Below are 13,679 nucleotides of genomic sequence, written 5' to 3'. Positions count from 1 at the left end.
AGCCATTGTTAACTGAGAAGATGCACAAAAAAAATGCTGAAAATGAACGTGGATTTGCGCATCTTCTCAGTTAACAACGGCTCTGTGTAGTAACAGCTGCTCTATGTGAAATCACGCACCTGAGGGAATTTACCGCTGATTAGAGAACCGGCTTTACTGGCGAGATGCGCATAACGATTGGCCGATCGTGATCAGAGCAGCCCTAGAAAGTATGTTCTGCCAAGGTGTGCTGCTTCAATCAACACAGTCAGATCTGATCAGAATGAGAGACCCCTCATTTGCCCACTCATCGCCACCTAGTGACCATCATTCCCAACAATCATGGAATATCTCTGTGGCCCATAACTCTCCTTTACTGCAGACAGCTCCAATAAAGGATTACAATTACAATTAAAGTAATGAGCAAAGGGGGGCAAAAAAGAGAAAAGTCCGAGGATGGATCCCCAGGCAAATTAAATTGCAGCACAGTTTGAAAGTGAGCACAGAGTAAGTCTTTTGGGTTATTACTGGCTAACCACCCCTCATTCCCTCAATAATTAACTTTTAAGTTTCGCAATCAGGAACCAGAGAAATTGAAACAAAAGTCGCAAGTCCCAAAATGTCAACAGCGACCAATAGATCAAACCTCACCTATAATGAATGCTCATGGCGGATCACCTATACTTTCTACCATCTGTGTTATTTTAAACAAATCCCTGGAAAGTGGAAGCAAATTTCAAAACCAACATTTGCGCAACAGATGTGTCTCTAATGCCCAGAGGGCAAGAGGCAACAGCAAGATGTATGATATAAAGAAAATAATGTAAATGAGCACCAATTTAACGCAATGGCCAAATTCAACATTGGCATCTCGTCAGGCAGACCCCAATTCCTAGGCTTTGGGGGTGTTGTTTCTTTTTTTCCAGCGTTGTGGTGATAGCAGAGGGGCTCCGGAAATTCAGAGACTGCCGAGCCAAAACAGATCACTTCAAAGCGCCTTATTTAACGCTTGCTAAATTTTTCATCACAGTTGCTTAATATCCTGGGGAAGGGGAGCTTTTGAAGTTGCGGCGAGAGCGGGATGTTCTTCTGACAACTTTCCTTTTTTTCCTCCCCATCCCTCCTCCTTTCACCTCCTCCCTCTGCTCCTGCCTCCCTCGCTCTTTCCACAGGAGGCCAGTGATATTTGGGGCGCACGGTGGAGCCCCAGCGGGCAGAGCGAGGATGGGAGCGCGTCCCGTGGAGCTGGCAGTTACCATGCCAACACGCTGAGCGTTACAGTCACTGGCGGTAGATCGCAGGAGGGTACCGCAAAACACCACTGGAGGGAAAGATATTTAACCTTTCACACACCTTTGAGGCAGAAAGCTCACCACAGAAGTCTAAAAGGCAAACAAGAGAGCTGACAAACATGGCTCTCTGACAGCCTGAGGGGATTTGTTGGGTTGATGTTTAACTCCTCCGAGCCTGAGTATATGGTTAAAGCTTTGGCTTTTACTGCTACATGTAAATTCAGGCATGTTACTTAGATTGGAGTTTATAATATAATTAATGCACGGACTGATGTGCCTATGGTTGTGACTGTCAGGTGTGTAGACTGGGAAAAAGAAAGAGGAAAGAGGACAGGAAAGGAAAAGGAAGAGGGACAGGGAACAAAGGGAAAGGACAGGGAAAAGGTAACAGAAATGGAAAGGAAAAGGAAAAAGGAAATTGAATAAAAAAATAACAAAGGAGAGAAAAAAAATTATAAAGAGGAAAATCTCCATGGAAAGGCAAATGGAAATGAAAGAGAAAAGTAAAGAAATAAAAAAGTTATAAGACTAGGAACCAAAAAAGGAGAAAAAAAGGAAATTACAAGAAAAGGGAAAGGACAAGAAAGGGAAATGCAAAAGTAAAAGTGAAGGCAAAAGGAAATGAAAGTGAAAAGAAAAAGAAAAGAAAACAGGAAAGGGGCAAGAAAAAGAAAGAACAGACAGAAAAGTAAAGGAAAAGGATAATGAAAGGGAATGGGAAAGGGAAAAAGACAAGGAAAAGACAATGGGAAATGTAAAGAAATGAGAGGAAAGTGAAATGTAAAGGGACAAGAAAATGAAGGTGAAAATGGAAAAAAAGGAACAAAGAAATTAAATAAACAAGAAAAAGAAGAGGTAGAAAAGTAAATTGAAGACAAAAGTAAAAGAAATTAAAAAGAAAGGGAACAGGAAATATACAAATATAAAAGCAAAGACAAGGGAAAGGGAAATATACAGACATTAAAATCAAAGTGAAAATGGAAAGAAAGGGCAAAGAACAATATCTAAGAAAAAGAAATGAAGGAAGGAAACAGAGAAAGGAAAGAACTGAAAGGAAAGGAAATGAGAAGAAAGGAAAGAAAAGGAAAAAGTGAGGGGGTGGTTGAATAAAGAAATGATGAAGTAGGGCGCAGTGTGTGGGAGAGGGACAGGCCAGGAAGGACAGTCCCTGGAGGCGAGAGCTCAACCCTGAACGGGACTGGTACTGGCTTTGACTGACAGGCCAGAGTGCAGCGCAGGTCCAAACCTGCTCCAGCTCAGACTCCAGCCAGAGTCGCCTGCCACCGAGGAGCAAGGGCCGCCCATCCGGCGAGGTGAGTCAGAACCTGTTAACGTGACTGGTGTCCCCAGCCTGACACCCCGGCACTCGCGCTCAGAGCCTCCCTCCAGCCCTGCCGCTATTCCCCTTCCGCTCATCCACATCAAATCCTTTCAGACACAGATTTCAATTATTCACCCCATCCAAATAATGCCTTGTGACATGAATTATCCAGAGCTGTAATAATCCACTTAACTGGGAAAGAGCAGCTCATCAAAAAGAGAAAAGCAGAGGAAAAAAAGGGGGACTTGTCAAGCAGTTAGAAAGCCAAGAAGCCTTAATAATCAACATTTTTCCCCGCTGTTAAGGACAGTGCTTTGAGCATGGCTAGATATCATTCATAGCGGAAAATCACATCACAAAAAACCGCACAATACACAGCCTAATTGTCCAATGATAGTAAATGCGCCATAGATAATCCAAGAACTTCCTAGTTTAAGAGCAATAAAATAAAGAGAGCAGTTCTGCTACCGAGGACGAGTGAGGATTACTCAAGTTCATATCCAGGCTGTTCAATAAACCGCCTGCTAACAAATCATATACTAAATGATGGTCAAAGATAACCACAGTCGATGACATCTTGGACATGCTGAAAAGTACATTCTATCGTAGGTTACAGTTCAAAAAGATTAGGGTTGGTAAGATGTTTTAATATTTTGGAAAAATGTTGCTCACCAATAATATTGTGCAATATTATTATTACAATTAATTTATATCCTTGAATTACTCCAGTCTTCAGTGTCGCAAAAACCTTCAGAAATCATTCTAATATGTTGATTCGGTGCTCAAGAAACATTTATTATCATTATTATTATCAATGCTGAAAACAGTTGCGCTGTTTAATATTTTTGTGGAAACTTGTGGATATTTCTTTATTTGATTCATAGATAATTTTACAAAAAAGTTTTGATGAACATTTGATGAACTATTGATATCTAGATACACGTTTACTTTGCATTTCATTTGACAGAATCATAATTTCTATTCATTTTCCACAGAATTGCGTGATCTGATTAACAACTGATTAACAGCTGCTTACAGTGCTGTCTCTGTATGGTTTTTTTTCTGTCTCAGTCCGCAATCGCTGTTATGACTCAGTGGAAACTCATTTGCTGTTCATGTCATTCATACATGATTATATTCATAACCCGCCCTGTCTCTTCCGATCACAAGCTTCTCCTAAACTTCTACATTCTGTTCTGTCCACAACAGACCCTGAGAAACATTTAAACACTCAAAACATGAAGCTAATAAACACACAATTACGATAGTATAAGATTTGTTTGCTATCATTATGACAATTGTAGCTCTGATGCATGTTACCCTGCTGTGCTTATATTTCATGATGTAAGAAAATGTTTGGTTACTATAAAGGCTCTTTTATGATAAAAGTACATTGGGATCAATGTGATGAAGAGGTTTTATGAAATAAAAAATTTAAAAGCTGAAATGTTCTACCTGTGTATGTCCAGTCTAGATAGCTTTAATGAAATCTAATGTTTATGTTCAACTATGCTGTAAAAGGCCCCAATTTACCTGTTATGCTGTATTTGATAATTGTTCAACAAGTTAGCATTTTGTAGAATATGCTTGAACCTGATACTTATAATTTGACCAATTAATTATTAGAACGCCTATATACACTGCGTGTAAATAGGGTTTACTTCTGCCGGAGAAAGCAGGTAAAACAAAAAGCAGAACAATACCCATTTTGCTAACAATGCTTTTCTGTTTTATTATACACATATGGTAATAATAATGTTAATGCAAACCCATTCATTAACAGTCTGTTTGTAGTGGTATAAAACGGGTGCAGGTTAGTCAGACTCACAGTCCCTTACCAGCGCGTCTCTTGGAGGCGCTTCTTCTCTGGCCGCAGCAGCGTTCTGAAAGAGAACAGACGACTTGTGTTACAGCGCCATCTAGTGGCAGAATCGATGGCATACATATGAGTATATTACAGTGCAGTATTTGACACTACATGACAGCTCTAACCAAAGAAAAGGGCATTTAACGTTATTCTGTGTCACAATCCCGAGCTAGAAATGCACACTACCATTCAAAATATTTTTATTTTGTTTTTGTTTGTTAAAAAAAAAAAATACAGCAAGGATTGTATTAAAAATGACAAAGTAAACATTTAGAATGTTTAACTCAAGTTCCACTAACCCTGACTGTCTATACACTGTAATACAATTCTTGACGGACTTTAGAGTTTACTGCATTGCTGATTACTGTAATACTCCTGCCTTTATCTTCATTGTGCAGTTGCACTAGGCTTGGAGTTTCTTCAGTTTCTTCACTGATTTGGTTCTCATAAGTGCATGATACCATTTGTTAGATCCACTTTAGAGCACTAAGTAAGCCTGCAAGGTTCCTATTAGGATATTTAATTTACTAATTAGCTATTCAGTTGACTCTGTTAAGAAAAATGTACTTACTGTCAACGTAATGTATTAGTCTTCTGTAAGCAACCTTGGGCTAAATGTTAGGCTTAAGGACACAGTACAGGTTATATATCAGCATTGTAATGTTATGGGGTTTTTTTTAACAAGATTATTTTTGTTCAAAAAGACTGCTTTTTTTTTATAAAAGCTGAAAAATATTGCAATTATTATATAATTATTGAAATATTTTATTAATTCAAAATAATTGTTCGCCATTTTAATATAATTTTTTTGTGTGTGTTATAGCAAAGCTCTAATTTTAGTGTCTATGCTACAACATCTGCTATGTATGAGCTGCAGATTGTCAAAACCTGATTGTAACTAAAGGCATTTAATTACTCCCAAAAATAGGCCAAATATCAGCACACTGATTTTCTCTAGGCTGGTTTACACTGCAAACACTGCAAACATTCTGAAGCTGGCAACAGATTTATTGTAACTGTCATTTTCACACTACACACCGACAGGGTTTGACACGCTGATTGCAATGGTTCTCAACTTCAGAATACAGGCCAGACATCCTCAACACACTTTCAAAAAAACTAATTAAAAATAAGCATATCTAGAACAATCATAGCATTCGTAGGTTTCTTATGCAAGTACTTATGAAAAACGTATGTTTCCATTAACAGTATTCAATAGAGAAAAATGCACAGGAATTATCATGCATGATTCACATCCTAACCTTAAAGTGGGGGTGCACCGAAATTTCGGCCGCCGAAAATTTTTGGCCGAAATGGCATTATCGGTTTCGGGCCGAAATAAAAAAAACAGCCGAAAACGTAAACCGAAAATTAATGTCACCGCCCCTCTCATCCGTGCGCAAGCGCTTAGGTTTCACTCACGGTCGAGCTGTTATCACGCGTCTGCCTATCAAAGATTAAGCATGTCAAAGGGCTGTCACAATCAAAAAAAGCTTGTCACAAAAGCTGCACAATCGATCGGACCAACCAACACAAGTTTCGAAAACGAAAATAGGGAATCGATTTTAACGGCCTTCTCTCGGAGCGCGTCCAGCTCGTCACTATACGCTCGCAGCGAACGCGCGTCACACAGCAACTGCAGGTTCTGACACACACACACACACACAGCCTATTAGTGCATAATATCAATGTAGCCTTCAGTAATGTTTTTCATTGATGTTATGGCAGTCCACATTGCTGACTTGTGCGCGTCTCAAGCGCCCTCTTTACCTTCGCCCTAATGCCTGTTTAGTTGTCGGTGGATTTGCCTATATTTGGCGTTGAAAAACGGATCAACGCCAAATATAGGCAATTTACTAACGATTCAATGAACACTTTGCCTATGTCTCAAAAATCGAACAGGATTTTCTTTTCACAAAAGTGACAGCCCTATACGAGAGGACACCAAAGTTGCAATATGTAGCCTAGCATTTGTTCTGCCAAAATCTCCAAAATTGTGGTTTTTCTTTGCACAATTTTTAAAAAACTATTTTATTTGATGGAACATAAAACTTGAAGAATAATTATTATTTATATTTATTGTTAAAAATATTTTATGTTTTGTTATGTAACTTTTAATAAAAGTTTGATTATTATATTGTGATTTTTCAATTCAGATCCATTAAATCCAAGCAATATATATATACGTTTTTAAAAGAAGCCATTTTCGGCTTCAGTTTCGGTTTTCGGCCAAAGGCATCCTAAATTTTCGGTTTCGGTTTCGGCGCATAATTTTCATTTCGGTGCATCACTACCTTAAAGCTGAGACATTACACTAATTACAAGAATACAAGTCCCAAAATGAAAAGTCTGTCATTAGTTGAGAAAAATAAAATTCAAATCATGGAAAAAAGATGCATTGGAAATGAATAGTGATTGAGGATGTCATTCTGCCGATCATCAGGACTTATGTCCCAATTAAAATATAATGAAAGACTGTTATCTCTTTAATTCATTGTTGATTTATTTAGACATTTTAAGCTGTAATAATTAAAAGTATTTTAAAAAATTAAAATTATGAGTCAGATTTAAAATTTTAGAAGATAAAGATGAGTAAAGAAAAATATAAGTAATAAAGTTTAAGTAGGGTATTAATAAGAATGAATGTGATACATTTTATGTGTGCAAAATCACCAATTAATATAATTTATAAATATATTTTTATTATAAACTATAACAAATATAAAATATATAAGCACACAGTCTGAAACAAGTGTGACAATCCGTTCTTATGCAAATACAGTTAAGAATGCAATTAAAATTAATGTATTGTTTTTTTCTCTCCCATTAACATCACTGATTTTGCATTACCCCTGAATTATGCTAAAGTATCATATCTATCTAACATACCCTTATTTTTCAAAGTTACAGGTTTGGAACAACATGAATTTGGGTAAATGATGACAGGGTGAACTATCCCTTTAATTCTTTGCTGATACATTCCATAAATAATACCTATTATGTCGGCTGTAAACCGATAAAACTGAGATCTTTATTGAGACATCTTTTTGATCTTTTTGAGACATATGAGCACATGTAGGGATGAATGTGTCATGTTTTCAGGGTCAACGACCCTGACTGAATATAACTGGATAATTGTCTATATATCGCTTGTATTATTTCACAGAGACAGACACATTAATATCTGCAGTGGAATCTCCCGTATGCGCCATTCTCTGTGGCCCGCACCTGTCACACATCTGTCTTACTGTATGGATGGACGAGACAGTGAACAGGGCGCTAGCAAACCAGCTAAAACTTTTTCAAAACAACATGGGACTGCCAGATTGTGAGCTTATTAACAATTAAAGCGTGACAAGTCGTGCATTTACTTTGCAGATCCACGGCAGAAAAATCTAATGCATGTTGTTAGCTGGCTGAACGTTATCAGCTACCTGATTTTGGTGGTCAGGTTGATCCTGGGATGCCATCTTCTCAGAGCTGTTAGCCAGAATGCTAAGGACGCTAACACTCCACCGGTGCTCGATTACTTCAGTCTGAACTATTCATACGAAGTTCGAGTCATTTGCATTGATCGGTTCTTTTGAACTCTTCGTTACAAAAGAAACGAGTTCAAAGTGAATATAACAGTTTTTTTCTCGATTGCTAGTACTATAACTGATTAATTTTACACAATTTCCCAAACCATTCATACAGTTCTCTAAACACATTTCACCTGCTTTCACACATGTTCCAATTTGCTCAGTGTTTTCTGCAAAACTACACAAGTACGGCATCATTTTGCACAGGTTTACCATGTTCTCATTTAGAAAACACAAACACACAATAAAACTAAATAACTTGAAGAATAATAAAAATTAATCCGGGAAGTGGAAGACAAAGAGGAAGTAGGAGGAGAAAAGAAGAAAGAAGGGGATGAGGTCAAAGATCATTTGTTGCTGATGAAATATAAATCATAATCATTATAGTTGAACATGTTCTTGAGCATGGAATGAGTATAAGGAAAGCTGACCTGCAGGCTCATCTACAGGGTTTTTACAATACCTACACATTACAATTAGATTACATAGTAGCAGTACTTCAGATGAGAGAACTTTCACTATTCTTTGTACTGTAATTACTGTAGCACACACCCTCCAACTCGTAATTGTTGACAATTATGCAGTATATATATATATATATATTTTTTTTACGATTAGACACAATTTAAAAAACAAGGCTCATCTCCATACACACAAGTATCAGAACATCTCACATCTTTTGAAAACGAAGCACTTCATTAAAAACTTTACAATTATTTAACAAAACACAATTTTGGTACACATGGTTCATACCGTTGGATTCTGTTTGAACCACTTAGACACTGCTGGGCACAATCTTAAACACTTTTAACATTTCTATTTCCGATGCAGTTTTTCTTTTTTCTTTTTTTTTATTGTTAAAGTACATGAATATATTGACCAAACACAGCACATTAGACAAGTACTGCACATTCATGAAAATATTTATTTCTCAGCACATTGTAAAATCTTTAAGTACATCATTGCAATTAGCCTGCATTTCACACTGAATATCAGAATGTATTCCAAATACAATATACAGTAGTACATACAATTTTTTTTACAATTGCTTAGACACAATTTAAAAAAACAAGGCTCATTTTGTCAACGCACCACACACAATTAACACATCCAAACACTCAAGTATCAGAACATCTCACATCTTTTGAAAAACGAAGCACTTCATTCAAAACTTTACAATAATTTAACAAAACCCAATTTTGGTACCATATGGCACACAAATGGTAAATCTTTCAGTAAATCATTGCAATTAGGCTGCATTTTGCACTGAAAATCAGAATGTATTCCAAAGACAATATACAGTAGAACATAAACTTTTGTGGAGATGAGTAAACAACACTTTAGCATCATCACTTCATATAGCTGGGTATGGCAGCTTCATCCATTTCACAGTCAATGTCCTCCCTTGCAAAACAGCGAGAGACAAATCTTCTCAAATGGCGAATCCATCCTTACACAGACTCTGCATCTATTAGGTCACAGGCCTCCTCCATTGCTTGAATGGGGAGTATAACATAAGGTCAGAGATGATAAACCTTCCACTGCTGTGCAGAAGGGGGAAAGGAAAGGATGGGAGAGTGTTGTGGGAGGAACTGGAATACTGGGACCAGACACCTAGTCTGTCCACTGCTTAGTCTATCTAAAAACATATGTGGTCGGTGTTGTAAGGACCTATTTTGAAAGAGATCTCTGGCCAAAGATGTTTCTGCCTATTCCTCTTCCAGCACCACTGCCTTTCATTTTTGTTGAAGATAAAAATTCACTTGTTAACTTTTTATAGTGCCTACACCTTGATTGTTTAGTTTACAGCTAAGCACCTAAATGTCTGCACACTTGATCAATAGGTTCATATGTGTAGTATTTTGGAAAGCAGTGTCTTGAAATTGAAAAGAAGTGACATTATGTTAGATTCCTGTGTCTAATGTAGAGAAGTGTGCTCACTGCTCAATGTTTTGCGAAACAATGTGTTTAGTGTTTTGCAAAAAGTGTGAGGCTGAGAATGTGCTTATAGTTAGATCTGGGCTGAGGTTTATATATAAATATATTCTGTTCTTTGTTTTTTGTTTTTTTTACTTTTTCTCTTCTAGTGCTTTTCATCTAGGCCTACTGTTTACAGTATGTAATAAAACTCTTAAAGTTTATTGCTGAATTTGACTGTACCTGCACCCTTCTATTTACGATGCATACTCTAATTAGCCAATTGTTTCCTGTTTCCCAAAAGCAGGTTTTTGTAGCAGAGTTCTGTGCTGATCTTACTAGTGTTCTCTAGACAGTCGTTTAAGTCTGAAAAAAAGAGAACGTTTTGGAATAAAATGTTTGAATTTGACTTGGAAGTTTGAAGTTTGCACAAGTTGGAACGTATTTTTAAGATTGTGTTTATAGTTGTGAGAAAATGGTGAATTGTTTCATGAATTGTATGTTAGCAATAGAGAAAAACTGTATTAAAGAGCTCGTCCTCTTTTGTGAATCAGTTCAAACGATTCGTTTAAAAGATTCGGATATAAAAATCGATTCGTTCAATTCACATCGCAAGGCCAGTAGGCCACTGAACCGTTACGGATTCGAACCGGATTCGATCAGCACATTTTAAAACACAGAAGCCGAAATGTATTTATACATATACATATTTATATTTATACATTTATTTTAAATGTTTTGTGATGCATTGTCAAAGATGGTGACAATATTACAGGGAAGAAGAGAGGTAGTCCTCAAAGAGTTACTGAGGCTCTGTTTGAAAGCCATGGAGCAAGAAGGCACCTGGGACCCAGAAGAACAAAGTAGGAATGTGTTTCAGATAATAGCAATACAAGACAAATCACCAAGTAAAGTCACAGAAGTTATTTAAATGAATATTTCCGTAGTTTTTTTCTTTTCTTCTTTCATTGAAGAAATATTTAAAACATTTAGCTTTACATCTCTTACTCATCAATGGATCATCTTGTATTGGATGGGTGCCATCAGAATGAAAGTCCAAACAGCTGATAAAAACATCACAGTAATCCACAAGCATTCCACATGACTCCAGTCCATCAATTAATGTCTTGTGAAGGCAAAAGCTATGTGTTTGTAAGATACAAATTCACCAATAGGGCATTTTAACTTTAAGTTGTCAATAATCATAGTTTCTTTCCAGAATACCCATAATGCATAATAACGTTTCCAACAGTGAAAAAATCCATCCTCTGCTGTTCTCCCATATCAAAATCCACCGACATATTGTTTAGAATTATTTTATTTACAGAGAAAGCAGTTTTATGAATAGAACACTCCTATTTTAGCCAAAAACAGTTTGGAGTTAAAAACATTTTATTACAAACACACATTTTCAGTTTACAACGTGTTAATTGATGGACTGGAGTTGTTTGGCTTATTTGTAAATAATTGTGATGTTTTTACCATTACTCTTACTCTGACGGCACCCATTCAATGCAGAGGATCCATTGGTGAACTAGTGATGTAATGCTAAAGTTCTAAAAATCTGTTTTGATAAAAAACAAACTCATCTACATCTTGGGTGGCCTGAGGGTGAGCAAATTTTCAGCAAATGTTCGTTTTTGGGTGAACTATTCTTTTACTGTTGCTCTGACTCTTCTTCCACCAGATGGCATCACTGAGCCATTTCTAAATGTTGTACCAGTTCATACAAGTTCATTTTATCAGTACTTGGTGGAATGAAGAAAAGTGGCAGCTTGGATGATCTACAGCTTATCTGTTGCTGTGACAGCCTTAATCTTTCCAGTGCTTTCAGGACGTTAACCACTGTCATTGCTGCAGGCGCTAGAGATGAGACAGATGGGGCGCAGGTGGGGTTCAGCTCCATAACACTCATGGTCCTGCAGAACAAAAAAATACCCAGAGACCAGTAAATGAAACCAGTAAATGCCAATGAAGAGCTACAGGTATGACATCTTACTGTGTTCTAACACCTCCCACAATTTCTTAAGAATGGTGTAAAAACCAAGCATATTATTTTACACTAGACAGCGGAAGTCAACATGAACTTCAAAGCCCATTTTATCTGCGTAATTCAACATTTCAAGGTGTTCAACTGGAAAAAGTAAGGCATGACTTGATTTTATTGGTTATTATTTATTGGTTTGTGAGAATTAGATGTTGCATAGGGTTCATTTTGACTGAACTTTCAATCATATGTCAGTAGGGGTCACTCGCTCTTTTCAGTGGAATGACCACAAGCCACAAGAGAATATAATCAGTCTGTTCACAGTTTATAAAAATTAAGTGATTTTGAAAACCTAATCCTAATATTATAATATATTATGCAATAAAAGAGGTACATTTTTATGTTTGGTTATTTAAGAGCATATCATTTAGTATTACTGTCTCAAATGGATGCATTTTTATAAAGATGGTGACAGGGCATGGAGTGGAGGTCATGATGGAGGTGTTGCACTGGGACAGTGAAAGGACATCAGCACTGGTCCAGGCATTTGAAAGTGAGCTCATTAAACGCCTCCAGCGAGTTCAAGCCCTGCAATCCATCGGTGCTCAAGATCAGTCCGTTTCACAACCACACACTGAAAGAGAGACCCTAGCCAAACACAGCAAAACACACACACACTGATAGACCTTTGCTCTTTTTTTTTTGGACTGCTTCATTACACTCCATCTAAAAAGAAAAATGAATTTAGACTGTGTTTTTCCCATTTTTGGATAGTGATTATTTAGATAAAAGTATGTTGTATAGAAATGGCAAAAGCATAATAAAAGTCCTGTTTTAAGCAAGGAAAACATACAGACTGGTGCTCATTTTGATTTATAAAATTCCATGTTTCTTATCTGTTGCCTGTTATTTGACCCATTATTCAGAGGATCGATTGGTGATGGTGATAATCATATACTATACTCTTAAAAATAAAGGTTATTTTATTGGCATCAATGGTTCCGCAAAGAACCTTTACCATTTATTGAAACTCTTCATTCCACAAAGGTTCTTTACAGTGGAAAAAGGTTCTTTAGATTATTAAAATGTTCTTCACACTAAGAAAAAATTATTCTTTTAAGAACGGTTCTTTGGGGAATCAAAACTGGTTTTTCTATGGCACTGCTATCAAAACCACCTTTTGGAGCCTTTATTTTTAAGAGTGCATGATATTTTTAAGTTAAATGGTGAAAGGAAAATCAAACAAAGTAAACATTTTAGAGAACATTTTATGTTATACAGTATTTCAGAAGTAAATTAATTGATTAAACCAATTTCCTGTAATATATCCTGACAGAAATGACATTTTAATACCTATTACAAGCATTTAATGCTGCTTTATGATATTTCTCAGGGCATGAATGTATTACCATAGTATTGCAATATTCACTAAATGTGTCAGATTGGAAATGTTAGCAATTTAGCCCATGGGGTGCATTTTCTTTTTTTACTTGTTGAAACGTTGAATGATATAAAATAATATTTTTGGACTAATAAAATTTTTTTGACATTTAATCATGAACATTAATATAAACTGAGTTACAGAATGAATGGAAGAAAATTTTCGGCTTGAGAATGGTAAGGTATGTAGATAAAAATTTCCATATGCTCATGAACTAATGAAGAGACCTGCTCTCTGTTCCTTTGCACCATGAATGTCTTGTTAAAACAACCTATTTCTGTGCTGATGTAGTTC

General features: G+C 36.6%; 1 protein-coding gene across 2 annotated transcripts in view; it reads right to left on the bottom strand.

Annotated features, from left to right (window-relative positions):
- Positions 1-8,031, bottom strand: part of LOC132118300 (peroxisomal membrane protein PEX14-like) — a 70,432-nt gene extending 62,401 nt beyond the window's left edge. For both annotated transcript variants that reach the window (XM_059528049.1, XM_059528050.1), the window contains exons 1-2: positions 7,894-8,031; positions 4,431-4,475 (exon numbers count right to left, since the gene is read on the bottom strand). In XM_059528049.1, coding sequence (XP_059384032.1) covers positions 4,431-4,475; positions 7,894-7,929 — 81 coding nt within the window. In that variant the 5' untranslated portion in view covers positions 7,930-8,031. The remainder of the gene's footprint in view (positions 1-4,430; positions 4,476-7,893) is intronic.
- Positions 8,032-13,679: the final 5,648 nt, after the last annotated feature.

Source organism: Carassius carassius, chromosome 37 (genome assembly GCF_963082965.1).
Source record: "Carassius carassius chromosome 37, fCarCar2.1, whole genome shotgun sequence".
NCBI classification, from domain to species: domain Eukaryota; kingdom Metazoa; phylum Chordata; class Actinopteri; order Cypriniformes; family Cyprinidae; genus Carassius; species Carassius carassius.
The sequence above is the reverse complement of the archived record's forward strand: the minus strand, read 5'-3'. Positions and strand labels throughout refer to the sequence as shown.